Consider the following 27,049-nt stretch of genomic DNA (forward strand, 5'->3'; position numbering starts at 1 on the left):
ATTTTGGTGTTATTGTGATTGGGAACAAAGGCCTGTGCTGATGAGGCTGTTTGATCCACAATGAACAAAAAGATAATAGCCTTAAAAATAGATGGGAAAAAATATTGGGTAACTGATTTCTCCAAATCTGAGTCCTTCTGTAGGAAATTATATCAATGCTCCCTGCATTGTTTTAATGTGCAAATAATTACTCCAAAGTTGGAATCAACAAGCGACTGGAACCTTTTGATGAAAAAAGTTAATTTCATCCAATAGACATGTACCCTATTTGGCGTGTTACTGTATTGAAAAAACTAATTAAAAAGCATATTCTTAATAACAGAAACTTAACTATGTTAACTGTATGAGAGAGAGAGAGATATATATATTGTTTAAAAGCAGAGAGTACCAGAATCTTGGCAGCAGAAGCTTTGGTGTTAAAGCAGTCAGTTAAATGTAATGTTTTTCTTGATCAATTGTAGGAGAGTTTGTTATGACTCTTTTTTTAAAAAAAATCTCTCTGTTTCCTACCTTTCCTTTTACTGTAATTTTAATAAAGATTGTCTTCCACCTGTATTAAGTTAAAACTGCCATGATGATTGGTAGCCATACTTTCAAAATATTCTGCATTCTTCGGAATTGTTCTGTCCCCGTACCACACACGCACCCCCACAGACGGCCCGGAGTTAATAAACCACACGACAAAACTCTTTGAAGATAAAGCTGGCAGCAACCCAGTGGCTAGCTGCCAATTCAGACTTTATTCACACAAAACAAAGATTAGACTGCAAGCATTCCGATAAAACAGGCAGAGTGTCAACAATACAAGGATTAATTCAAATGCAGTCCGATAAAGCACGCAGTCCAGTTCAAATGCAGTCCAGTAATGCAGAGATCATGGAGTATTTCCAGTTTTTGCTCATCACAAACTGAACCGGCCACCACACCCACATTTATACCCTGTGGGGTGTGGTCCAGTGACTCAGCTAATCTCTGGCACGCTTTCCCTTCTGTTGCGCACGCTTCTCCCTGCGCCTCTGTCGAGGGTCCAGCCAGCACTTATCTACGTCGTCGCTGTCCACCTGTGGCTGCGGGGACGTGCTTGGCTCTGAGCCTATCGTTTGGCCTTCGGTGTCCTCCGGAGGCATTGCCAGAGAGGAGGGTCCTGGAGAGGGAGGCCTTGCCAACTCCTCTCCCTCACTCTCAGAGTCTGCATCTGTCGATAGCCCAGGCTCAGGCAACGGAGCCACAACAGGAATCCTTCCCAAATATTGTTTCCAGTTTGGACACCACATTCTGATGATTCCAACTAGAACAGTTAAGGGCCTCAAGGATAGTGTGTCAACTGGATACCAGTTCCTAGGAGGAAAAGAAAGAGGGAATGGTGAATGTTTAGCCTTAAGAAAATATGATTGAAGGAAGATATTATATAACAATAGAGTTGGAAGGACCTTAGAGCTCCTTTAGGGCAGTGATGGCGAACCTTTTTGCCACCGAGTGCCCAAACTGGAATGGGCATGTGCGTGCACGCCGCAGCCCTGGAAACACAAATACTTTCTGGTTTCCGGTACGCACATGCTCACCGGTCAGCTGATCTTTGTGTGTGCTAGAGCACTGGAAACCCGAAGATCAGGTGGCTGGCACTGCATGCACACTGACCCATGTCTTTGGGTTTCCAGAGCTCCAGCACAAGTGAAGATCAGCTGGCCAGCGCATATGCGTGTGCTGGAAACCAGAAGAGCACCTGGCAACACTGTGCATGCTACCTCTGGCAATCGTGCCATAGGTTCACCATCACAGCTTTAGGCCAACCTCCTGTCCAATACAAATCCGCTGAAGCCCTTCTGAGACTTGACTGACTGGCCTTTGTAGCAAGACCTCGTGCAAAGAACTCTTGACTTCACGTATAGCCTGTTCCGCAGGTTGATAACCCATAGAATCGGGAAAATTTTCTTCATATCTAGCCTACATTTACTTCCTTGTATTTGTAACTTGCTGCCTGGAGCAATAGGGAATAAATTTTGTCCTTCTATGACAACCTTTCAGATATTTGAAGGCTATATTCTACCTCCACTTGTTTCTCCTGTAGGCTAAACACTCTCTGATTCTTTAACTACTTTTAATAGAACTTAGTTTCTAGACTCTTCACCATTGTAAAATCTGTTCTCTGAACTTGCTTCAATTTGCTTCAAACTATGTCAAATTGAAAGCTGCCCAGAGTTGGATAGCACAAGCACTAGCACTTAGACTTATATACCGCTTCACAGTGCTTTACAGCCCTCTCTAAGCAGTTTACAGAGTCAGCCTATGGCCCCCAACAATCTGGGTCCTCATTTTACCGACCTCGGAAGGATGGAAGGCTGAGTCAACCTTGAACCTGGTGAGATTCAATCTGCCAAACTGCTGGTGATCAGCAGAAGTAGCCTGCAGTACTGCACTCTAACCACTGTGCCACCGTGGATACAGGATTTCAGCGGGGTCTGAGCAAGGGAGGGTGGAATTGGAACCATTACTTTTTATGATCTCTGTTCTGTGTCCCTCTTAATGCATCCCAAGGTAGCCTTTGGTTTTTAAGCACCTACGTGATACTGAAGCATTGCATCACACATAGAACCGCGTTCTTCAAATATTTGAAACTGTATCTCAAGCTATGTAATCAGTTCATTATTAACCCCAAGCAAAAGATACAGAACAGTGGTTTTTAGAAAGCCTTTTTTTTTTTTTTTTTTGCTGAATATTAGAAATAGTTTTCTCATAGTCAGGGTGCTTTACTAATGGAACCTGTTATTAAACTGATACTGTAGATGGAGCTCAGTGGTTTAAATGGCATTTCCAGTGTTTTGATCTAGGCATTGGGCTGAAGATATTATTATTATTCCCAGTCATCTCTGAGGTTATTGAGTTAAATTCCCAGCCTTGAATGGGCCTTTCCTCTTCTATGAGCCTACAAATGCTGGGATATTGCGCTTCTAAAGGTTGGTGGTGCTGTATATGGAGTGAGTTGTCTCTGAGAACCTGGCAAAATGCTTTGAGATTATATGGTTAGTTAGTTAGTTAGTTTATTATATTTGTATACCGCCCTTCTTCCGAGGGACTCAGGGCGGTGAACAGCCATGGTAAAAACAATGTACAACAAAAATTAAAAGCTTATTAAAATAATTCAATCATTCGGCCAAATTTAAAACATCTAACTAAGATCATTTTAAAACCCCTATCAAAACCCAATTTAAAAAACCTTTATCCTGTCAGTTCAGCTTGCTGGAATAATAGGGTCTTCAGAGCGCGACGGAAGGCACGGAGGTCGGGGATCCTTTGTATGTCCGAATGCCTGAATCCTTGCACCCTTTTCTTGGCACAGTGACTGAGAACAAAATCTAGGGGTCCTGCAGACCTTGAGTTCCTAAACGCGACTGCCCCCAAATGAATTGATCCGATAAATCCCCTGTATTGCCATCCAACAAATCTGGAGGGCACAAGTTTGGGAAACAATAGGAGCTTTCTTCTAATACATCTGGAGGGCATCAAGCTTGCTATAAGGAAAAAGAAGACAATGCTAATGGGTGGTGCTAACCAGAGATCTTCAAACTTGGCAGCTTTAAGAGAATTCTGGGAGTTGAAGTCCACAAGTCTTAAAGCTGCCAAGGGTGAAGACCTCTGTGCTAAACACTCATTCCTCCTTTCAATGAGTTGTGATACTTTCCAGAATGAGTCCTGTGGGAAATAACAGGCAGTGGGAAGACTTCTTTATTATCTTTAAGGAGACTTTGAATTCAGTGGAGAAGTGTTTAGACTCCGACTGATTATACTGACCTTCCTTGTTTCCCACTCCTAATGAAAACAATTTGGATGTAGTCTTTTTTTTACATATCTTGTTTTTGTAACTTCCGTGTAGCCTTCCAAAGAGGTTCTGCCGTGAAGGGCACTTCTCAAAACTAAAAGAAAGCGGCTTCTATTTATTTTTTTAAAAGACCTATGATGTAAAACAGTTGCTAAGGCGATGGAGGTCTCTCGCTGCGAAGCTCCCCCTGCTCACTCTTGAATTGTAAAAGTAGGGAGGGAGGGGTGCGAGGGTCCTGGGGAATTTTCATTCTTAAATCTTTTTCTTTCTCATTCCTTTCTGCTACTGCCAGATGTTGACATTCTTGGGTTTGTGCCGGGGCCCTCTGGGTAATTCTGAAAGCAGCCGGCCGTGAATCCCAGAGGATCAGGCTGCTGGTGCCGTCTGACTCCAGGGGTTGGTATGCAGGCTGTGCTGGGCTGTAACAAAAGGAGGCCGGCCGCTGACTTGAAGATTCAAGAGGGGTAGTGTGAGGAACTGTGGGGACGTTTTGCATCAGAGGGAAGTTTAGCTGTCTGCAGCAGCCAGTATGAAATTGCAAGGTTGTGAAACACTGTATACCTCTCCCGCTGTTCCCAATTCACTATGGGTTGCGCGTATTCAGCACGGCTTGAGGAGACTTTTCCTGGGAGGTAAGTTTAACCTGGGGGGTTCGGAAGCCTTCAGTGGATTTGGGGGTCTGCTAAATTGGGGGGGCAGGGTCGGAGCTAACCATTTAAAGGCAAACACTGGTTTGGCAGCAGCTTTGATTCAGGAAAACTGCTCTGACACAAACGTGGATGTTGCCATGAGAGGCCACTTTTTGTGGGGGCGGGGGTTCATGCTGGGAAGTTTCTCTTACTCTCCTCCGCACTAGCTTGTGTAAAACCGAGCTCTTGCTACTAAAGAGATGAAATAAAGCAGAAATTTTTATTTGGCAGGGAAAGTTATTTGTCAACCAAAAGCAACTCTTTTAAGCAACTCTTATAAGATACTTGCCTTGTGCAGGATACCAAAAGGAAGGGATGATAGCTCAGGAATACAGGGCATTAAGAACAGAAAGAGGGGTGCTACATCAAATTGAAGATCCATCTTTTTATCCTGTAACGTCTGTGAGCCCCATAAGCAAGAGATAAACACATAGTACCCTCTTGCTGTATTCCCCAAGTAATTCAAACCGAGAGGAATATTAGCTTTGGTAGAAGAATTAACAAATAAGTGTAATATCTAGGCAGCTCTTCTCTATTCATTATCTGGTTACCTCCAAAGTGAATAGCTGCATTATGCTTAGCTTGGGGTTACTGCTTTGAAAAGAGTTCACAATCTTCTGCTGGCTAGCTACTCGTGCGTGTGTGTGTGTGTGTGTGTGTGTGTGTGTGTGTGTGTGTGTGTTGTATGTGTAGGAGAGCATTATTAGTCTATACAGGTAGTCCTTGACTTATGACCATAGTTGAGTCCCAAATTTCTTACATTAAGTGGGTTTTTTCCCATTTTACGACCTTTCGTGCCACCGTTGCAAAGTGAATCACTGCAGTTGGTAAGTCAGAAACCTGGTTGTTAAGTGAATCGGGCTTCCCCCCCATTGAGTTTGTTTGTCAAAAGGGGATCACATGACCTTGGGACACAGCAACAGTCACAAGTATGAAGCAGTTGCCAAGCATCTGAAGTTTGGTCACATGATCACGGGGCTGCTACAAAGGTCGGAAGTGTGAAAAATGGTCGTAAGTCATTTTTTTCCAATGCTCTTGTAACTTGGAAAGGTCACTAAATGAACTGTTGTAAGTCAAGGACTACGTGTAGTGGCAAAAACCCGGTCTGGTAGTAACTAACTACTAACCTGCTAAACGTTTTATTAAACTCTTGGAAGTTTATGCCTTTTAATAAAACACACTAGTTGGAAAAGATGCTTCCAATTCCTGGTTTGATGGGAGTACTAGGACTTTGAAAAACAAGATATTCTTTAAGGTGTTTCAGGCTACTCTTGAATGTGCTGTTATTAATCCTTAACACTGTTTTTAACACACCCAGGACTGTTTTTCCCAAGCTGCAAACGGGAATGTCTGAAGAAGTGACATCCCTCTTCCTATCCCTGTCACTTAGCCACTCTCTATAGCAGGGGTCTCCAACCTTGGCAACTTTAAGACTTGTGGACTTCAACTCCCAGAATTCCTCAGCCAGCAAAGCTTGTGGAGCAGAGCTGGCTGAGGAATTCTGGGAGTTGAAGTTTACAAGTCTTAAAGTTGCCAAGGTTGGAGACCCCTTCTCTATAGGAAGCAGTGATAGAAGGATTAATTTTAGGGTATTGTTTATGTTCCACTGATAATTGGGGTGTGTGAACCAGAGAGAATCTTGCATGTGGATTGTGAAAAGGAGTTTATGTTCCAGGCCAATGCTTCTCAACCTTATAGTTGCCTAGTAACCCTAAGCATGCTGACGGGGGAATTCTGGGAGTTGAAGTCCACTTATCCCCGCTCAAGACTTTCTGATTTCAGAAAACGTTGGTTGTGATGCAGCTGATAGAGACTATTGACCTTGGTCTGGTGGGAAAAGAGCATTACTGTTCGTTAGGCAGCTGCCAGCTCAGCCTTGCCGAACTTCATACCTGCTAATTAAGATGGCTTATCATAATTAATATCTGCAAAATATTATTTGTGCCACTGAAATGATAGGAGCTTGACAGACATTGATCTTCTCATCGTTGCAGTCACCCATCTCCTCCCACTTATGACTGCATGACTGTAACTTTTTTGCTTGTATCCTTACGATTTATAATGATTGTTTCCTAGTATGATTTGATTGCTTATTTGTACCCTATGACTATCATTAAGTGTTGTACCTTACAATTCTTGACGAATATATCTTGTCTTTTTATATACACTGAGAGCATATGCACCAAAGACAAATTCCTTGTGTGTCCAATCACACTTGGCCAATAAAGAATTCTGTTCTGTTCTGTTCGTAGCAGATTGGAGAATCTGCTGAACCAGTGTTTGGTACATAGCTGCAACTGTGAACGTTTCAAAACCAATTCTTCCTTTCTCTCTTTTATAGTGGGCAGTCAGCAAATGAAAACAGTTTTATTGAAAAAATGAAAAAGACGGTAAGTTTCACTTCATTATTTTCATGCTTAGAATTTACTGAAATAGGCTTGTTACCCAAGCTTTTCCAGCTATTTCAGCCTCTCTTCTGTATGTGAGAGCCAGCTGGCAGCAGAACATAGATTTTTTGGGGGGAAATATTTTTCAGTCTTGGATTCCCAGATGTAGTTGGAGTACAGTGTCTACTGTTCTTAATCATGTAGCTGGGAATAATACATATTAGAGAAAGCCTTCGCTGGAGAATATCTTCATGTCATGCTGGGAGAAGCCATGTTTGTGTAAATATATATCTTTAGCGTAAAATATTGCTAAAAAATTAAATTATTTGTTCATCAGCGTTTTGGATTGCCCAAAAATTAGTTTTTTGGGTGACATACAAATCCACTGGTGATATTAAAGGTAGTCCTCGATTTACAACAGTTCATTTAGTGACCGTTCAAAGTTACAACGGGACTGAAAAATGTGACTTACTGCCATTTTTCACACGACCGTTGCAGCATCCCCATGGTCACATGATCAAAATTCAGATGCTTGGCAACTGACTCATATTTATGATGGTTGTGGTGTCCCGGGGTCATGTGATCCCCTTTTGCGACCTCCTGACAGCAAAGTCAAGGGGGAATTCGGATTCACTTAACAACCATGTTACTAACTTAACAACTTCAGTGATTCACTTAATGAATGTGGCAAGAAAAGTCGTAAAATGGGGCAAACTCACTTAACAAATGTTTCGCTTAGCAACAAAAAGTTTGGGCTCAATTGTCGTAACTCGAGGACTACCTGTAGAAATAGGTGCCCTTAGTGCAATCCCAAAACATCTAGATCAGGGGTCTCCAACCTTGGCAACTTTAAGACCTGTGGACTTCAAGTCCCAGAATTCCTCAGCCAGCAGGAATTCTGGGACTTGAAGTCCACAGGTCTTAAGGTTGCCAAGGTTGGAGACCCCTGATCTAGAGCATTGCTTGAACACCATGTCAGCATTGACAAAAGCACCACTGGGCAATTGCAAAAGGCAGCTCTATTTGGAACAGCTCATATCCTGCAATGATACCTTTAATACCTAAATAAATAAATAAATAAATACATACATACATACATACATACATACATACATACATACATACATACATTGTCATTGTACCCATACAACGAAATTCACTTAACACCCAAAGACCAGGTCCAACACACATGTGTGTCTCCAAACACACTCCCACCCACCACAATTCTCCACCCCTAAACCACCCAAATATCCACACAACAGACCAAGTAGTACTGTCCAACAGCTCACTGATGGTGGCCCTTTAGGTCATTGTTGAGTGCAATTATAGCTCTGGGATAAAAACTATTCAGAAAACCTGTGGTCCAAGTTTTAATGGTTCTGTATCTTCTGCCAGAAGGCAACAGTCCAAAAAGATTGTAAGTAGGATGGGAAGAGTCTCTGAGAATGTTATGCAACTTTCTCAAACAGCGAGATTCAAAGATGTCGTCCAGGGCTGGTAGCTGGACGACCATCAAACAAGAACATCTGATTATCCTAGGTCCGTGATGGCGAACCTATGGCACGCGTGCCACAGGTGGCATGCGGAGCCATATTAGTGGGCATGCCAGCTCAGCTCTGGGGCGCATGCACGCGCCGGCCAGCTGATTTTTGGGCCTTCTGGGCCCACCAGAAGTAGGGAAACAGGCTGTTTCCTGCCTCTGGAGGGCCTGGGGGTGGGGGTGGGGAAGGCCCGTTTTTTTTTCTTACCTGGCTCCAGATCCTCTCTGTGTATCTGGGAAGGGTGAAAACAGCCTTTCCCACTTCCTTGGAGGCCCTATGGAGGCTCAAAGGGCCCATTTCCCCACTCCCCGTGGGACAGGAAGTGACGTTTTTCCTGTCCCCAGCCTCCAGAGACTCCTAGAGAGGCTCCTACAGACTCCTAGAGAGGCTCCTACAGACTCTTAGAGAGGTTCTGGAGGCTGGGGACAGCAAAAAATGTCACTTCCTGTCCCACCGGGAGTTGGGAAATGGGCTTTTTCAGCCTCTGTAGGGCCTCCAATGGAGTGGGAAAGGCTGTTTTCGCTGTTCCCAGATACACAGAGAGGATCTGGAACCAGGTAAGAAAGAAAAACGGGCCTACCAGGCCATCATGTTCCAGGAGCGGGGGGGGAGGGGGAGGAGGTTGCGCACACATGCACGTGGGCACGTGCGTGCGCGACCCTCCCCCACCCCCCCTCTCCTGCCACGCGATGGCAAAAAGGTTAGCCATCACTGTCCTAGGTCCTTGACAAGGGCTCGATAAGTAGATAAAAAGGCCTAATCTAGTCTAAATATCGGACTGACTTTGAGACGAACCATAATAATAATAACAATAATAAATGCCAAATCCCTTCTAAACATGCTGGCTGCAACAAGTCATGATAATGATAATGTGACTGCTATATTTCTTTTTATTTCCTTCTGTTTCTTTTCTCTTGTAGATTATTTTGTAATTAAAATAATGTCCTATAAGAGATAACTTGATTAGCAAGAACAGCAATAACAATCATATAAAATAAATGCATAAAACCACAGTAAAACCAGTAGCAAAACAATATCGAAGAATTTACTTAATTTTTTAAAAAGCTCCTGGTAACAGATAGGAAAGGTACTTCAAAAAGGAGATTCTACTAATGAAAATCCTTTTTTTTTTCTTTGCACTGTTTTCTCTTGCCTGCCTTGTAGAAGGATCTTGGATAAAGAATTGGGTGGATTGGGTTCCGAGCCATTTGCTAGAAAACTCGCATTTTATATTGGGCTTAGAAATAAAGTAGCAGCCAGGACATAAGGCAAGTCATTAGCTTAATAGGATTGTCTTAGCATCTCCCAATTAGCAGCATTTCGGTTTCACTGCTTTAAAACTGACATTTCTGGGCTATTTGAAAGAGTTCCCATGTATCCTATGGAACAATCCAGACAATATTACAATGCTGTCTCTGTCCAACTAGGATAACAGTCAGTTTGACTGACTGAGTGAATGTGTACAGGTAGTCCTCGATTTACAACCACAATTGAGCCCAATATTTACGTTGCTAAGTGAGAAATGAGATTTGCTCCATTTTATGACCATTCTTGCCACACTTGTTAAGTCAATCACTGCAGTTGTTAAATTAGTAACACCAGTTGTTAAGCGAATTTGGCTTTCCTATTGACTTCATTGGTCAGAAGGTCACAAAAAGGAGATTGTGTGACCCCGGGACACCGCAAGCGTCATAAATATGAGTTAGTTGCCAAGCGTCTGAATTGTGGTCACATGACCATGGGGATGCTGCAATGGTTGTAAGGGTGAAAAACGGTCATCAGTCACTTTTCTCAGTACTGTTGTAACTTCCGAATGGTCACTAAATGTTGTAAGTTGCGGACTACCTGTTTATGCAAACCAAAATAAACTTACAGTTGTTTACAGCATAGGCATGCTTGGAGGCACTTTTTGGACAAGAAATATATCCCAGGCTTTTTGCTTGAAACTTTAGCATAGGGTTGGAAATTTGTCTCCTGCAATCTCCTCAGTTTTTGTGCAACTCCCAGGGTGATTTTGGCCATTTTAAACTCCCCCTTCCCCTTTTCCTTCTGTTTACTGGCTCTGAATTCGGCCATACCAGCAGGAGCAGACTTGCCCCTAAAACAATGCACCCCATCCAAACCAGAGTGCCCATCTAGGATGCCATTTTAAAAGGTCCAAGAGAACTTTCAAGCTGGTATTTCACACACTTTTATCCCTATCCCTATTTTCTGGTCATCCAATAGAAAAACAGGATATTTTCTGCTCTGAGTTTGGATTTCAGTGGATCTAGAGAATGGACCTGGAGTTGATCAACTACCACTCATCCAAGCCACTGTTGGTGAAAATAATCTATAATTATTTTCATCTTCCATGTGCAGAATAGATTTCTTTAGGAGTGACCAGATCAGTTTATTTATTGGATGCCACTTTCTCAAAGAGGAGTTACTAATAAACTGTTGGATAAGTCAGTAGTATACATTTTCCCTAGTTTGTTTATAATTTAAGACAAAGAAGGCACAGGGAACAGTTAACATAATTTTAGCATTCCGTAGAGAGTTGCAAAGGATTGTTTAAAATGCATTTGCATTTTCTTGGAAAAACCACATGTAAAATGTTAGCTGCAACTTGGACTTGTTCAGTCTACTCTCTATGCGTTCTGTTACTAATTAGCCTTACAAAACTTTGCATGCTTATGCTTGATCTAGAGTTGTGTGCAACTGAATGTAGGTATCGTTGCATACTTACACTGCAGAGAAGTTGATGGGTAAGCGTAGGCTGCGGGTAGCTGTAGATGGGCCAAACTCCCAAATCCCAACTGTGTGTTGTGTGGAAGTGTGTGTCTTTCCTGTTCTGTGCTTTGCTATTTGCCCCCTAGCCAGAATGTTACATTTGAAGAAGTATAAATGGAACACCTCATATCACGTCCTGAACAACGCATTCCCTGATGTTCAGTGCCAGAGAAGTCTGCTTGAACCTTTAGAACTGAAAACATTTACTTAAGAAATTTCATAACAACAAATGGGGTACAATTCCCCTTGCATATTTTAAAGGGGAAAATAAAAACCCATCCATCTCAAATAATACCTAGTTTTGTCCCAAGAGAGGGCAAGTGATACCACTTTCTGCATTCTGTTGTTGCTGCTGCTGCTGCTGCTGCTGCTGCACATTGATGCAAATTAACACATGTAATCGAGGCCATGTCTTCAAGAGATGCCTAATTATTGGCTTGTTTGAAAGCTGTGTGCAAAAAGTAAATATGTTTCCCTCTGATAGACTTTAGGAGAATACATTAATTTCTGTTTTGATTTCAGATCTGGTTGTAGCAATAGAGGTAGTAATTACGATCTGGCATAAGTAACCTTATTGACTTTGAGCAGTTCCAAAGTCATTGCTAAATTTGCTTTCTCCCATTCTGATTTCCTTTCCAGGGAAGAAACATCGTGGTATTCTATGGATCTCAAACAGGCACCGGTGAAGAATTTGCCAACCGCCTTGCAAAAGATGCTCAACGTTACGGGATGCGGGGCATGTCTGCTGATCCAGAAGAATATGATTTGGTATGTTCTCAGCAGTCTCGCCATCCTTTTCAATCCTTGCTGGTATCACCTGAATTTGAGGTCACATTGTCCTATCACATCTGCTGAGATTTCAATTTACTAACTATCAGAAGATTGCTGTCAAGGAAGTGCCCACGAAAAAACCTTTAATATGCATAAGTAATAATTCAGTCTTTCCCAACCTGGTGCTATCCCTAAATGATAGGATTTCAGCTTGCTGAATTTTCCAGCCAGTGTGGTTTGATAAAATAGGAATTCTATATAAATTTTAGTTCCCTCCACATTAGGACGGCAATCGAATTGGGGAAGGTTGCATAAGAAGAGCAATAGCAATAGTACTTAGATTTATATACCGCTTCACAGTGCTTTACAGCCCTCTCTAAGCAGTTTACAGAGTCAGCCTATTGCCCCCAACAATCTGGGTCCTTGTTTTGCCGATCTTGAAAGGATAGAAGACTGAGTCAACCCTGAGCCAGTCAGGACTGAACTGTTGGCAGTTGGCAGAGTTAGCCTGCAATACTGCATTCTAACCACTGTGCCACCAGTGCTCTCTACTAGCTAGAGTCTACTAGCTTTTTCTTCCTGATGCCTCTCCCAATTTCTCCAGCAGAAGGGAAGCAGCAATGTAGCTGCACTGGGCTGCCAGGATCTAAAGAACGATAAAAGGTTTTAATTTTCTTTCTTCTTTAGGCAGCAGGGATTGAGTATATAACTACATGCCTCTTAAGAGTTCTACTGTTATCCTCAACCTGAAGGGAAAATTGCAATCTTGAGCCTTGGTAGTTCAGTGGTCTAAAGCACCCTGTTATTAAGACCAGCTGCCTGCAATTACTGCAGGTTCGAATCTTGCCAGGCTCAAGGTTGACTCAGCCTTCCATCCTTTCTAAGGTAGGTAAATTGAGGACCCAGTTGTGGGGGCAATAAGCTGACTTTGTATAAATATACAAAAGGATGAAGGCTATTGCTTAGCGCATTGTAAGCTGCCCTGAGTCTCTGGAGAAGGGCGGCATATTAATCAAAATAAAAATAAAAAAATCAGATTTTGGATAACTTCAGGTTGGGGAAAACTGCACTCGGTTATAATTTTGTGTAATTACCACTTGATCTTTTAGTAAAACATGCCTTGTACGCTAGATGTCTTGTCATCTCTCAAAAGGCTCTGACAAACCGTCAGAATTAAGACTGTAATAATGACAACCCAAACAAAAGAATGGCTGGTATGACATTTAGATCAGGGGTCTCCAACCTTGGCAACTTGTAAGACTTGTGGACTTCAATTCCCAGAGTTCCTCAGCCAGCAAAGCTGGCTGAGGAAGTCTGGGAGTTGAAGTCCACAAGTCTTAAGTTGCCAAGGTTGGAGACCCCTGATTTAGATGATATTTGTGAGAAGAAAGGGAATCGGTGAAGCTAGTCCTGCTCAGGACCTGAAAATTTTAGAATGAATCTCATAGTATCTCCAGTCTTTTTGTTAAATTGTTAGCATAATGGACAGAGAATTCCCCTGGATAGAAAGAAAAGCTGGTGTTCATGAGTTCCTTATTTTCTGTGCACACTCTCATACAGTCGGACCTGAGTCATTTATCGGAAATTGAAAAGTCTCTGGCAGTCTTCTGCATGGCCACCTATGGAGAAGGGGATCCCACCGATAACGCCCAAGATTTCTACGACTGGTTGCAAGACTCGGATGCCAAACTGTCTGGTATAAAATATGCGGTGAGCTTTGATGAACTCTTCAGGGTTACTTTTCTGATGGGAGATCGTGGGTATAGGATGCTTGAGAAGACTAAAAGGCGCTGCCCAGAAGTTGAGATCATTTCATTGCAATGTGGATATGAGTTCTGAATATACGAAACCCATCTGAATGCAACCCTTATGCACTCCGTGAAAGCTAGGGGGGCTAGTCCCAGAAAAGTATTATGATCAAGTGTTATGGTTAACCCCAATTTCTGACGCAAATGCTCATTTTGCAGATTCTAATCAGAGAAGAATCAGAGTCCTGTTAGAGAGGGAAGTCCAAAGGGTAAAGGAGAAAAGTTATCTTTTGTGCAAGTGCATACATGCAGGCTTGTTAAATTGTAGCACTGGAAGGTAGAGGGGTAGAGGTAGAGGGTAGAACAAGGAAAGGTAGAGGGTAGAACAAGAAGGTAGAGGTAGAGGGTAGAACAGGAAGCACTGGGTGGAAACTAATCAAGGAGAGAAGCAACTTAGAACTAAGGAGAAATTTCCTGACAGTTAAATACTCCAACACTGGAAGTTTTTAAGAAGATGTTGGATAACCATTTGTCTGAAGTGGTGTAGGGTTTCCTGCCTAAGCAGGGGGTTGGACTAGAAGACCTCCAAGGTCCCTTCCAACTCTGTTATTCTATTCTAAGGTATCTTAGACCTTGCCTAGTCTAACTCCCTGCTCAGCGTGAATCCACTAGAGCAATTCTGATGTCCTTGTTTGAACGTCTCCTATTCTTCCCCATTTTCGTTCTGTTGAATGTTCAGAATTTCCAATTCCCATTTACTCTCATTTTTTTACAGCAATTTTGTTTTAACTGAGAATCATTAGGTATTCTGTAGGAAGGGTGGTGATCACACCCAACTCCCTTCACCCAAGCAATCAGTTACATCCCCAGCTTTCTTCAGTGACTGCTACCTATCCTCTCTAGCATAAATTGCTCGGCATACACGTTGTGGCTTTTAATCTCAATGGAGCTTTGGGACTGTGAAGTCTGCCCTGTTTTCTTATTTGTTCTATGAAAGTTGTTCTGAGAACTGTATATTGAAAGCACGGCTCTCCGTTTTTGCTTTTGTTTTACCCAGTTATGTTGCAGTTAAGCACAAGGAGTTCTTGGTGCTCTCGGAGCTTGGTCGTTTTCTTGCAGATGTTTCATTACCCAAACTAAGTAATATCATCAGTGCTCATAATGTTACCTAGTTTGGGTAATGAAATGTCTGCAAGAAAATGACCAAGCTCAGAGAGCACCAAAGACTCCTCACTTCAACCTTGAGCTACAAATATTCTCCTTTATTGACAGTTCAACTTGGCCATTAGTCGGGTGAAATGTAACATTCACGACTTTCTTTTCTTTCCTTGTCTGAATTCAGACTAACCTAAGGGTTGCAGCTATGCTGACAACCTGAAGAACATTGTTCGTTCTAGAGCTGATGAGGACAGTTCCTGTGTGGGCCAAGTTGGCTTCTGTACCCTCTGTATCCACGCCTGAGAGTTGAGGAAGTACCGTATTTTTTGGAATATAAGACACACTTTTTTCCCTCCTAAAAGAGGCTGAAAATTTGGGTGCATCTCATACTCCAAATTTAACTCCGTCCCCCACTTTGTGGCCTCCATATGTCCTCTTCCTGGCTGCAGAGATTGCCACCGACAATGGCTTGTGTTTTTGGGCTCCCCACGTTGCGTTTTCAGCCTCCAAACGCTCTGTTTGAGAGCCCTTCAAGGCTGCAGGGATCGCCAAAGCACATCACTGCTGATTGCCGCCCAAAAACGTGATGTGTTTGGAGGCTGAAAACGCGATGTGCGGTGCCCAAAATGGCTGGAACAGCTGTTGCCTTCTCTTACCCATTCCGTGCTTTGCCTGCTTTAGTCACTGGAGCTCCCTCTGATAATCAGCTGTGCTTTTGAAGCTGTTTTTCAGCCCCAATGTGAGTGAAGCAATCTTCCCTGCTTTGCCTGCTTTTCTAATTGCTGCTTCCTCCGACGATCATCTGTTTTTTAGCCCCAACCAGCCCCATCCTCAAAACCAGCGAGCAAACTAATGTGCTAAAGCTGACCAGGCTAAGGACGCTACCCAGATGGATACCTGGTGCATTGTATACTCTGGTGTGTCTTATACTCTGAATAATACGGGTGAATCAAGCCACAAATATAATTCCTCTGAGAATTGTTCTTGAATTTTGGAGTACTTTGTGGATGATTATGCTCCAGGGATCAAACTACTTTTGTTCCTTTCTTTTTTCAGTGTATTCAAATGCATCATTAGCTCTTTGTTTGAGGTGCTGCTGTATGCCAGCACAGAGGCAACAAGAGAGAGATTCAATGTTGACAATTTTTCCTTGGCAACTGAAAAGCTAACAAAGAGTTCTTAAGTCTATCTCTCATTATTTTACTTTCCTACCTACTCTAGCTTTATTTTCCTAGGGCTGCTTCCATGAAAACAGGTATTTTTCTCTCTTCTCTCCAGCCATAAATAGTATTTTTTAAGTCCTGTCCTTCCGTGCCTGCCATTTGAGAAGCTCTTGTCCACTTCCATGCTTGAAAATCCAGCTCTCCCAAATTAGTTGCTGTTTTTAGTGCTTCCATCTAATGGTCAGTAATAAATGTAGCAAATAACTATTGCATGTTTCTAGCCTCTACAGTTAATGACTAAGCCAGATAATATCCAGATGTGCATGACATCAATCACAGCTCAGTTTCTGTGGCTACAGTCCTTTTCTCTTTCCCATTCTAATAAGAGGAGATAATCATGTTATTTCTTTTGAGTTAGAACTGGCTTTTTTTCTTTTTTTTTGCTTTGCTTTGACCACTGTTGTTTGTTCTTTTTTTATTGCTACTCTTCCAAAATTCATTTGCACTGAAGGCTAAAACATATGAAGAACGGTTGCTGGAACTGGGTATCTCTAGTCTTATGAAAAGAAGGACTAGGGGAGACATGATAGCAGTGTTCCAATATCTCAGGGGCTGCCACAAAGAAGAGGGGGTCAATCTATTCTCCAAAGCATCTGAGGGTAGGACAAGAAGCAATGGATGGAAACTAATCAAGGAGAGAAGCAACTTAGAACTAAGGAGAAATTTCCTGACGGTTAGAACAATTAATCAGTGGAACAACTTGCCTCCAGAAGTTGTGAATGTTCCAACACTGGAAGTTTTTAAGAAGTGGTTGGATAACCATTTGTCTGAAGTGGTGTAGGGTTTCCTGCCTGGGCAGGGGGTTGGACTAGAAGACCTCCAAGGTCCCTTCCAACTCTATTATTCTATTCTATTCTATTTTGTGCTACTTTGACAATATGATACCTTACATCTCTATATGGTAGACTTTTTCTGTTTTGGATGCAATACAAAGTTTTATTTTTGCTCTCCTTCTCAGTTCTGATTCACATTGTCTCCTTTCCCCATGGAGTTTGATTCTCCAGTTATATAACCATCTTTGATTCGAAAGGTCATCTAATCTCTATGAAATGATTCTGTTCTTTCACCCTGGTTGCCTGTAAAGCTGAATAAAGCCTGTTCCTTCCAGAGCCTTCTTCCTTTTCTTGCTGAAGTCTTTGAGTCAACCATCTCCAACCCATAGTAGCCAAGTTTAAGTACACATCCTTAAAATTTGCATGTTCACCACTTTTCCTCTTCCTCCTCCTCTTTATGCCTCTTACATCAGAAACATTTTAGAGGAGAGCTCTGCACACTGATGACAGCATTTATGCCAGAGGTGGGTGTTTCTTTTTGGGAGGTAGCAGATTCCTTTACGATTAATTTTTTGAAGTGTATCAGTGCATTCTGATATTCCACTATAACCAAAGTAGACAAGGCTCCTTCATTCTCTGATTTTTGGCCTTTTATTTTTTTTAACCATTCCTTGCAGGATGAATAGGAACAGGCAAATGGAAATTCTTCACCTCTTCTGTTCAAATTCTGTGAATTGACTTCTTCAGCTAGTTTTTTTTTTTTTTTTTTAATTTGATTTATATGCCGCCCTTCTCCGGAGACTCAGGGCGGCTTACAGTGCGTTAAGCAATAGCCTTCATCCTTTTGTATATTTATACAAAGTCAGCTTATTGCCCCCACAAACTGGGTCCTCATTTCACCTACCTTAGAAAGGATGGAAGGCTGAGTCAACCTTGAGCCTTGGAGAGATTCGAACCAGCAGTAAATTGCAGGCAGCTGTGTTAATAACAGGGTGCTTTAAACCACTGTAGTACCAACGCTCTACAGTTTTGCCTGTACTGTTCTTTGCACATCAATCTTGTTATGCAAGGAAGCGGAGGACTTGGGTCAGATGCATACAAAAAGCTGCAGCCCCCACCCAGCCATAGAAAAAGTCGGCTTAGCTGTGTTTCTTGTTTTAGAAGCTCTGTATAGGAATTGCGGCTGTTATAACAGCCCAGCAAACTAGTATTTCTTTGACCAAGTTTTACAACATAAATCATGATTGGCTGGGTTTGTTTGCCAAGTGAAAACCCAGTTTAATAGCTAAACTTTGAACTGGGATGGGTATAGGTGTGTGAGGAAGAGGATCAGTGACCAAAGGAGTTAAAGCTAAAGTGAATAACAAAAATTACAACTTGGGTTTGTTTTGAATGTGATGTGTGTCTAAATAATTAAGAACAAATAATATTGGGGGTATTTTAAGCCATTTATCCTGCACTAGAGGCAGACCTATTCACTGTTATGTTTCTTTTTTAAAATGTCAGTAAGCAAATAGAATCTGAACAGAATTCTACAGAATTGCTTCTCGGAGTGAGATGGCGGCATATAAATTTAATAAATAAATTCTAATACGTTTGAATAAGGTACTACAGATGGTCCTTGACTTATAACCATGTGTATATGAAGTTATCATGGCACTGAAAAAAGTGACTTACGACTGTTTTTCACATGACCACTGCAGTATCCCCATTGTCAAATGATCAAAATTTGGATGCTTAGCAACTGGCATGTATTTAGAGTTACAGTTTCCCGGGGTTATGTGATTGCCTTTTGCGATCTGACAAGCAAAGTCAATGGGGAAGCCAGATTTACTGAATAACCATCTTACTAACTTAACAACTGTAGTTATTCACTTAACAACTGTTTTGCTTAGCAACAGAAATGTTGGGCTCAATTGTGGTTGTAAGTCGGGGACTGCCTATATGTGAAGAAGATTCCAGAGGAGCTGTGCTGCTCTGGTTGCAATAAACCCAATATTGAAACATTTGTTTTATGCCACCCAAAGTAATTTCTTAAGAGTTGGATAGACATGTACATTTGATAAATAAATACATCTTATATCACCTCAAAGATGGATATCATAAACATTTGTGAATCCACAAAAATTCCATGTCTAATTTACAAGGAGGAAGAAAACCTCAAGTCCAGCATTGTTTAACAGATGTTTTGGACAGAATCCTCATCCAAACAAGAGGAGAAACCTTTGTGAAACTCAAGATTATCTGCTTTCCAAGGAGATATTTCTTGGACTCTTCTGATTGCCTCTGAGTTGAACCAATCTTCTGCTGTTTTCCAGGTGTTTGGACTTGGGAACAAAACTTACGAGCATTTCAACGCCATGGGGAAATTTGTAGACAAGAGGCTGGAGGAACTCGGAGCTCAACGGATATTTGAACTTGGCCTGGGAGATGATGATGGAAAGTGAGTGGCTGCTGGAATCTCTACTCCAATTGGTTGGTTGGCCAGGATAGAGGATAGCAGGCTGGTTTTCAGGCATGATCAATCCTAAATGGAGTTGGATCAAGGGTGAAATCCAGCAGGTTCTGACATGTTCTGGAGAACTGGTAGCGGAAGTTTTGAGTAGTTCGGAGAACTGGAAAATACCATCTCTGGCTGGTCCCAGAGTGGGGTGGAAATGGAGATTTTGCAATATCTTTCCCCCAGGAGTGGGGACAGAATGGTTATTTTGCAGTATCCCTCCCCTGGAGTGGGGTGGAAATGGAGATTTTGCAATATCCTTCCCCCAGGAGTGGGGACGGAATGATGCAGTATCCCTCCCCTGGAGTGAGGTGGAAATGGAGATTTTGCAGTATCCTTCCCCTGCCACGCCCACTAAGCCACACTCACAGAACTGGTAATAAAAAAATTTGAATTTCACCACAGAGTTGGCTGCCTACTTTCTCTGGAACAGGGCTGAATAATGTCAGCCTTCTGAGTCACATGGAGCCCTAAGATTGCTTGAATGTGGCCCTGCAGAGCCCGTCTGAAGTTATCATTCAATTATAATTTCTAATATGACAAAAAGGAAAAAATTGCTTCCATTTATAATATTAATATTGTTATTGCTATCACATAGATGCTTGTCTTAGTCCTTGGGAAAAACTCAAAGGTGGATAAAAAGGCTAAATCCACTCTAAACCACGGGCTGTGTGATCAACCATCATAATACCTTATTATACACGTTATACATTAAACTGTGTATATATTACGCATACTTTATTGTATATTTTATTGTATAAGTAACCCTAAGAAAGCTTGGACGTGGCCTCACAGAGCCCTCCTGAAGTTACCATGCAATTATAATTTTTAATATAAAGAAGAAAAAAATGGGTTACGTATATGGTATCAACATTTATTCTTTCTATTATTATTGTTACTATATCCGTATGTTATTCGACTCCCAGCAACTTTGAGAGATTTACAGATTTTTATCTAAGCATGAAAAGCACAACAATAAAAACAACAAGAAACCAAAAAGGGTAGATAGAGCAGGTAGAATAACAAACCAGGTGAAAACAAAGAGAACAATCTAGGTCAGGGGCGTCAAACTCGATTTCATTGAGGGCCACATCCAGGTTGTGTTTTACCTCAGGGGGCTTGGAGTAGGCGTGGCCAGGATGGGTGTGGCCAACTTGACGTTGCTCATGTCGGCGCCTATGGTGGCCCGAGTGCTATGCCAGCGAAAATGGGCTCCCGAGCTTCGTTCACAGCGGAGACGGTCTCCTATAACCTTCTGCCAGCAAAAATGGAGCTCGGGAGGGTGGTGGGCAGTCCTCGCCAGTTCCGTTTTTGCTGGCAGAGGCACCACGGGCCGGTCCTTCACTGTTTCCAGGGCAGCCCCATGGGCCAGATCTAAGCACCCCACAGGACACATCCGGCCCCCAGGCCTTGAGTTTGACACCCCTGATCTAGGTGAACAGGAGACTTCAGTCAGCCTCGCCAAAGGCCTGAGTAAAAAGCCAGGCTTTCAGGCCTCTTTGTAACCCCAGTAGGGTGGGGAGCTGTTCAGATCTTGGGAGAACCTCATTCCAGAAGGCAGACATTACTACAGAAAAGACACACTTCTGGGGTCTCAATAAATGGCATTGTTTAATTGAATGAACCCATAGCATGCCAGCCCTCCCAGATCGAATTGGCTGGTGGATACTATGGGAGATAGGCAAACCCTGAAGTAAACGGGCCCTTAATTAACTTCACTTCATCAAATACATTTGTAACTGCATTAAAATGAAATCAAATATAATTTTAGCCCGGCTTACTTTTTGGAATGCAGTTTTTATTTTGCTGTTCAAAAGGTCACGTATTGCCTACAAGCTTGAAAAATTAGTACCTCTTCCAAACCCTTCTGTAAAGCTTATTTGTTGTGTGAAATGCCAAATGCAGCTGAACAAGTAAAGCAATGCATTTAAGCAAGAATAGTACTAAGTTGAACTTCCTCCTGACTGTGCAGTTTTTAAAGCCACAGGACTGTCTTTTGAATTGGGCCTTTGACCTCCCATATAAATGCCAATATAATTGATGTCCCATATAAATGCCAATAGAACTGAGGTAGCCATTTCTGCAACTGATCAGAGAGAGACACGATTGAATTAGCTCTTCCTTATGGCTTGTACAGTATATAAAGTCAGAAGGGATGATAAGATGAAGGATCTGGATCAGGGTTGCTCAGCCTTAGTTACTTTAAAATACATGGACTTCAACTCCCAGAATTCCACAGCTAATGGGAAGTTGGAATCCACACATCTTAAAGTTGCTGAGGTTGAGAATCTTCAATCTGTATACTGAATAGTGAATGTGATGCCTTCGGTTTTCCTCATCTTCCCCTTCACTGTTTCCAACAGCTTGGAAGAAGATTTCATCACTTGGCGTGAACAGTTTTGGCCAGCTGTGTGTGAACATTTTGGCGTGGAAGCCACAGGAGATGATTCCAGGTCAGTGTGGAATAGCAACTCATAAGAGAAGAGGGCTTGGGAACCCCTGATACACCTTCTGCAAAGAGTAGGTTGGGGCACTGGTGGTTCTCAGCTTCATTTCTAAATTACCATATTTTTTGGACTGGTGTATTAAGATGCACCAAGATTTCGAAGACGTAAGTAAGGAAAAAAAAGTTTCTGCCCTCCCCAGCCCCCAGGAGCACTGTGCAGGCCTCCCAAACCCTCTGCGCGCCCCGTTTTTGGGAAAAACAGGCCCATTTTTCGCAAAAATGGAATGAGTGGGGCGGGGCTTCGGGAGGCCAAAAATGGCTGTATTCGGTGTATAAGACGCATCAACATTTCCACCCTCTTTTAGGGGGGAAAAAGGTGCGTCTTATACGCCAAAAAATACAGTAGTCTTCAAGTAAGCAGTTCTGAGCTCTAGAAAGAGCAGTTTTGCATGGTGGCAGGAAAGAGGGAAGATGGAGGCCTTATCCATTCCCATCATGTAACCTATGATAAACTGCTCTTGGAAAAACATGGCATGTAGAAGGAGGAGAGAGAAATCCCCGCCTTGTGGCTCTGCTGTGATCATGGGGGAGTCCCTTAATGTCTGCCTCCAGGTTCACCATGTGGCAATATGAGCTCCATTCCACTCTGGTCCCTGAAATTGAAAGCCCAGTATCTTATTTATTTAATTGTACCCTGCCTTTATTATTTTTACAAATAACTCAAGACAGAGAACATACCCAACATACCTTTCTCCTCCTATTTCTCCCCCCCCCCCAACAACCCTGTGAGGTGGTTTGGGCTGAGAGGGCGACTGGCCCAAATTCACTCAGCTGGCTTTCATGGCTAAGGTGGGACTTGAACTTATGGTCTCGTACTTTCTAGCCTGGTGCCTTAACCACTTGACCAAACTGACTTTCTATATTACACTTCATTTCCTTTCTTTTTTCTCTAGTATTCGGCAGTACGAGCTGGTGGTTCACAAAGACATTTCCCCGAGCAAAGTTTACATGGGTGAAATGGGACGCCTCAAGAGCTATGAGAATCAAAAACCGTAAGTTATCAAAAGGGAGGCTGAGAGAGACAAACAAGGCGTGGCAGACCTCCCCAAACCAGGAAAGACACGTGGAATTACTTCAGAACAGTTTCCTTTATTGTACTTCACCTATAGACAGAAGTCTTGCCAAATTAGTGCAACTGTTTGCATCACCATAGAGATACTCTGAGAATTCCTAGGAAGGAGCCTTCTTCATTATCTTTCTGTTGGCCAAACTATGTAAGCTTGGCTGCCTCTTTGCCCTCTGGAATGCAGCCCCTTCCTTTTGGGGAATCCAGACTACATTCCACACCACAGGTAGGGGCTGAATTGGTTGTAAGCATTTCCTGAACTGCGACAATAAAATCTTGACCATTTTGAAATGTTTGAATTCCCCTTGCAAGGAAATCTGGAAATACATCTTTGTTATCACAGTAATAAGTGGTAGCAGTAATAGGTTTTTTCTTTCTGTTGTACTTCCTTCTCCTCTTCCTGCTTCCTTTTAAAACTATTACTATTACTATTTCTTCCTCCTCCTCCTTTTATTACTGTTATTAGGTCTTCTACTGTTGCTCCTTCTCCATCTTCTACTTAATTATTATTATTACTTCCTCTTTTTACTCCTAAAGGGACAAAGAGTGATATATGAAATCAGCAGGGCACACAGACAATAGAAACAATAAAATTCAAGAAGCAATCCCTTTTCTTTAAAATCCCATTTAAAGAGATCCCTGTGAAAAGGGATGTACGGTAGTAATTTAAGGAGAGTTCTTAGCAGCAGGAACGCCTCATCCAGTTGTGAATAAGAATGACCATTTGTTTTTGTTTTTGTTAAAATTTATTTTTTTTATTTTTTAAAAAACAAAGATAAAACATTCCATCTTTCCTTATGCAGTGTGTCGTCTGGGTACAAGCATCTTTGTTTACATCGTTTCTCATTTATCACATCTTTCACATTCACATTAATAATATAATATATTAAAAATATCAAACATTTAAATACTGTAAAACTCTCCATTTTCTTAGTATCTTTTAGTAATGATACCATATTGACATCAAATATCATTATTCTCTTCATACATATACTAACAATTTTCATCTTATTTATACCTCTATCTTAATATATTCTAGCTGCAGTTAATACATGAATAATTATACGTTCTCTTTATTATAAGTTTCCAGTAAAAGTCCTAACAGAAATATGGAATGTCCATTTGTGAACAGTTGTACATCAAAGATGTATTAAGAAATTGCACCCAGTCTTAGTGGGCACAGCTGTTGGGTGGCAGCCATACAGTCTTTGAGAACTGCTTCCTGTAACAAGGGCAGGTGAAAAATGTAGGACCACGAGACGTTCACAGTTTTTCGGAAGTTTTCCTTTAAGAAAGAATGAGGGAGAGCCACCCTGGGAAAGAGCTGCCTGGAAGATAGCTAACTGTGGCCAGCCTGTAGGAGTCCCATGTCGTTCATACTTTAATTAGTGACTTCCTCATCAGATGTGCCACCAGAGCAGTGAATATAATGAGCGGGTAGGAAGCTTCAGCAATTTTTTTTTTCATTTGTAACTTCAAAAGCAAATGAATATTCATGAAGACACCTGGATCTCGTGATATTTCAGCTATTGGTTTCATTTTTTAAAATTCTGAAGAACGGTTGATGCCATGTAGAGCTATGGGAAGCAAACTTGGTATATTTGCTTAAGCAGCTCCTGGTGATTTACAAAATAGAAAAAAAGATGATATCAAAAGGTATTAACCAGATATGTCTCCTGGGGTTCCTTCTAGACCATTTGATGCCAAGAATCCCTATTTGGCCCCAGTTTCTTTGAACCGGAAGCTAAACCAAGGTGGAGAGAGGCACCTAATGCATCATGAACTGGACATCACTGGGTCCAAAATCAGGTAAATGGGAAGTCTGGAGATTCTGGAATCAGCAAAGCTGCAGGGCTCTGGAATGAAGAGGCTTTAAACACATGCTTGATGGCTGCATTGACAAAACACAGTTAACTAGATCAGTTTAAAAAGTTAGAGGTTGTGTTTATACAACATGCTAAACTTGTTTATGGATAACCTAAATTACTTCTCTGTGTGTGGATTAGCAAGTTGTATTAAGTAACACAATTTATTAATTAATAGTTCATTGTATTGCACAAACTCTGAGTACAGGTAGTAATGACTGCTCTGTTCAGCAACCATTCAAAGTTACAATGGCACTGAAAAAGTAACTTAACAATCAGTCCTTCCATTTATGACTTTTGTAGTGCTTCTGTGATCACGTGATCAACATTTGGGCAACATTTCGCAACTGGCAGGCATTTGTGACCTTTGCAGTGTCCCACCATCATCATCAATATTTGTGCGCTTCACAGCCAATTTCCAACAAGCAGTTGATGGAGAAACTGGCAGTAAAATTGCAAGTTGCAGGCACGTGATGTTGCCTGCAACCATGTCACTTGGCAAAGGAGTTGTTAGCTCCAGTTATGGTCATTAAGTGAGGACTATCTTTTATGGATAAATTCAGTAACCAGCTGAAACACATGGTGTGAATGCAGCCTTAAATCCATGTCAAAGGATTTGTCTCCTCCTGCTTTAAAAAGTGTGACTCCAGTGTAATAAAGATGAATTGCTAATACTCCTAGCTTTAAGAGTATTGGATTAATAGCGTTGAGGAGGAATTCCTAGGGTTAGTGGGGACCCTTAACAAGGACTGTGAATCCAGAGATGTACTTCAGTGACATGGGTCAGACTAAACTATGTGACTATGGTTCATTAAATGATAATATGCTTTTGTTTTGGCTTAGCATGTTGTATAGACCCAGACAGCAGTGGTTTATTCAACAGACCATAGTTAAACCATACCTTACATGATTTACAAACGCAACCTTTTGATTTCTTTCCCAGGTATGAGTCTGGAGACCATATTGCTGTGTACCCAGCCAATGATACTTCACTGGTGAATCAACTTGGTGAAATACTTGGTGCTGATTTGGATACAGTGATCTCTTTAAACAATTTAGATGGTGAGTATATAAACATGCCTTCTTTGCAGACGTTATGTGCTTTTTCATTTTGAAAACGGATGGTGCAAAATGTTTCTCCCTGTTTAATCAGATTCCTTGATCCACCATTCCCATTCTTCTTTACTGTACAATCTGTGGCTGATGGAACATGCTGTTCCTAATAACTGTAAGGCAGTGTTTCTCAACCTCGGCCCCTTGAAGTTGTGTGGACTTCAACTCCCAGAATTTCCCAGCCAGCAATGCAAGTCTGCACATCTTCCAGTGGCCGGCGTTGAGAAATACTGCCTTACAGTTATTAGGAACAGCATGTTTCTCACCATTTTATCAAAAGGGCCCCCTGCAGAGATGCACATAGCTAAGGGTGTACTTTGCTTTGCATGGACAATTCTCATTCTTTGACCGTTTGTTTGACAGTTGCTGCAGCAAAAAATGTCATGCTGGCATAATTTCCAGTCTCTGCCATGGCAACTAATTGAAGCTGGAATTCACTTCTGGCAGAACTAGTTTCCACACCTGATTTCAGGGGCGTTTACATCCAATTGCCCAATCGGGTTGCTCAATTAAGATACTCTGCAATCTTCTTTGGACCTCTTTATAAACCTGAGACTACCAACATTTGAAGCGGGGAGACCTGCCAAACTTGCTAGGCCTGTTGAGAATGTGTATTAGTTGATGGGGGCAGACATGCTCCACTTGCATTTTGGGAGATATTGAATGAATCTTCCAGCTGAATCTCCCAATAGATTCTGGGCTCAGCAGTTGGCAGCGTTTAGCATTGCCGCCACCTAAAGCTCTAAACAGAGCTATTGCTTTTATGTCTTTGTTACAGTGTGGATGGAGAGGGAGGTGGTAAAAAGACTGAATGAGGGCTCCTTCTTTGTTTCATATTTCAGCTAAGTGAACTGTTTGTTCTCTTGCATTGTGTGCTCCTTTGCAATTATTTCTCAGATTTCAAGTGTGCTGGTCTCTTTTCACACGAGAGCTTTCTTTCCCCTCGCAAGGTGACCTTATCTCACACGAACGCTTTGGAAATTGGATACTTTAATGAAATCATTTTGTCCTGTTTTTAACCAGCTGTCCAGCCTGCATTGTCCACTGGGACACATGGTTTTGGTCTCCATAACTACCAAAGCAGTAGAACAATGTTGGTGCAGCAAAATTGTCCCCTTAA

General features: G+C 41.9%; 1 protein-coding gene across 3 annotated transcripts in view; it reads left to right on the forward strand.

Annotated features, from left to right (window-relative positions):
• The window catches only part of POR (cytochrome p450 oxidoreductase), a 62,787-nt gene that overhangs the window by 24,237 nt on the left and 11,501 nt on the right, over positions 1-27,049 (forward strand). For 2 of the 3 annotated variants that reach the window (XM_034420927.3, XM_034420928.3), the window contains exons 3-10: positions 6,848-6,896; positions 11,846-11,974; positions 13,538-13,687; positions 19,198-19,322; positions 21,743-21,832; positions 22,779-22,877; positions 24,644-24,760; positions 25,760-25,878. In XM_034420927.3, coding sequence (XP_034276818.1) covers positions 6,848-6,896; positions 11,846-11,974; positions 13,538-13,687; positions 19,198-19,322; positions 21,743-21,832; positions 22,779-22,877; positions 24,644-24,760; positions 25,760-25,878 — 878 coding nt within the window. Of the gene's footprint in view, positions 1-3,953; positions 4,450-6,847; positions 6,897-11,845; positions 11,975-13,537; positions 13,688-19,197; positions 19,323-21,742; positions 21,833-22,778; positions 22,878-24,643; positions 24,761-25,759; positions 25,879-27,049 lie in introns of those variants that run through there. The other variant, XM_087883416.1, reaches the window with a different exon arrangement.

This window comes from Pantherophis guttatus, chromosome 1 (genome assembly GCF_059756535.1).
Source record: "Pantherophis guttatus breed Tessera chromosome 1, ASM5975653v1, whole genome shotgun sequence".
In the NCBI taxonomy this organism is placed as follows: domain Eukaryota; kingdom Metazoa; phylum Chordata; class Lepidosauria; order Squamata; family Colubridae; genus Pantherophis; species Pantherophis guttatus.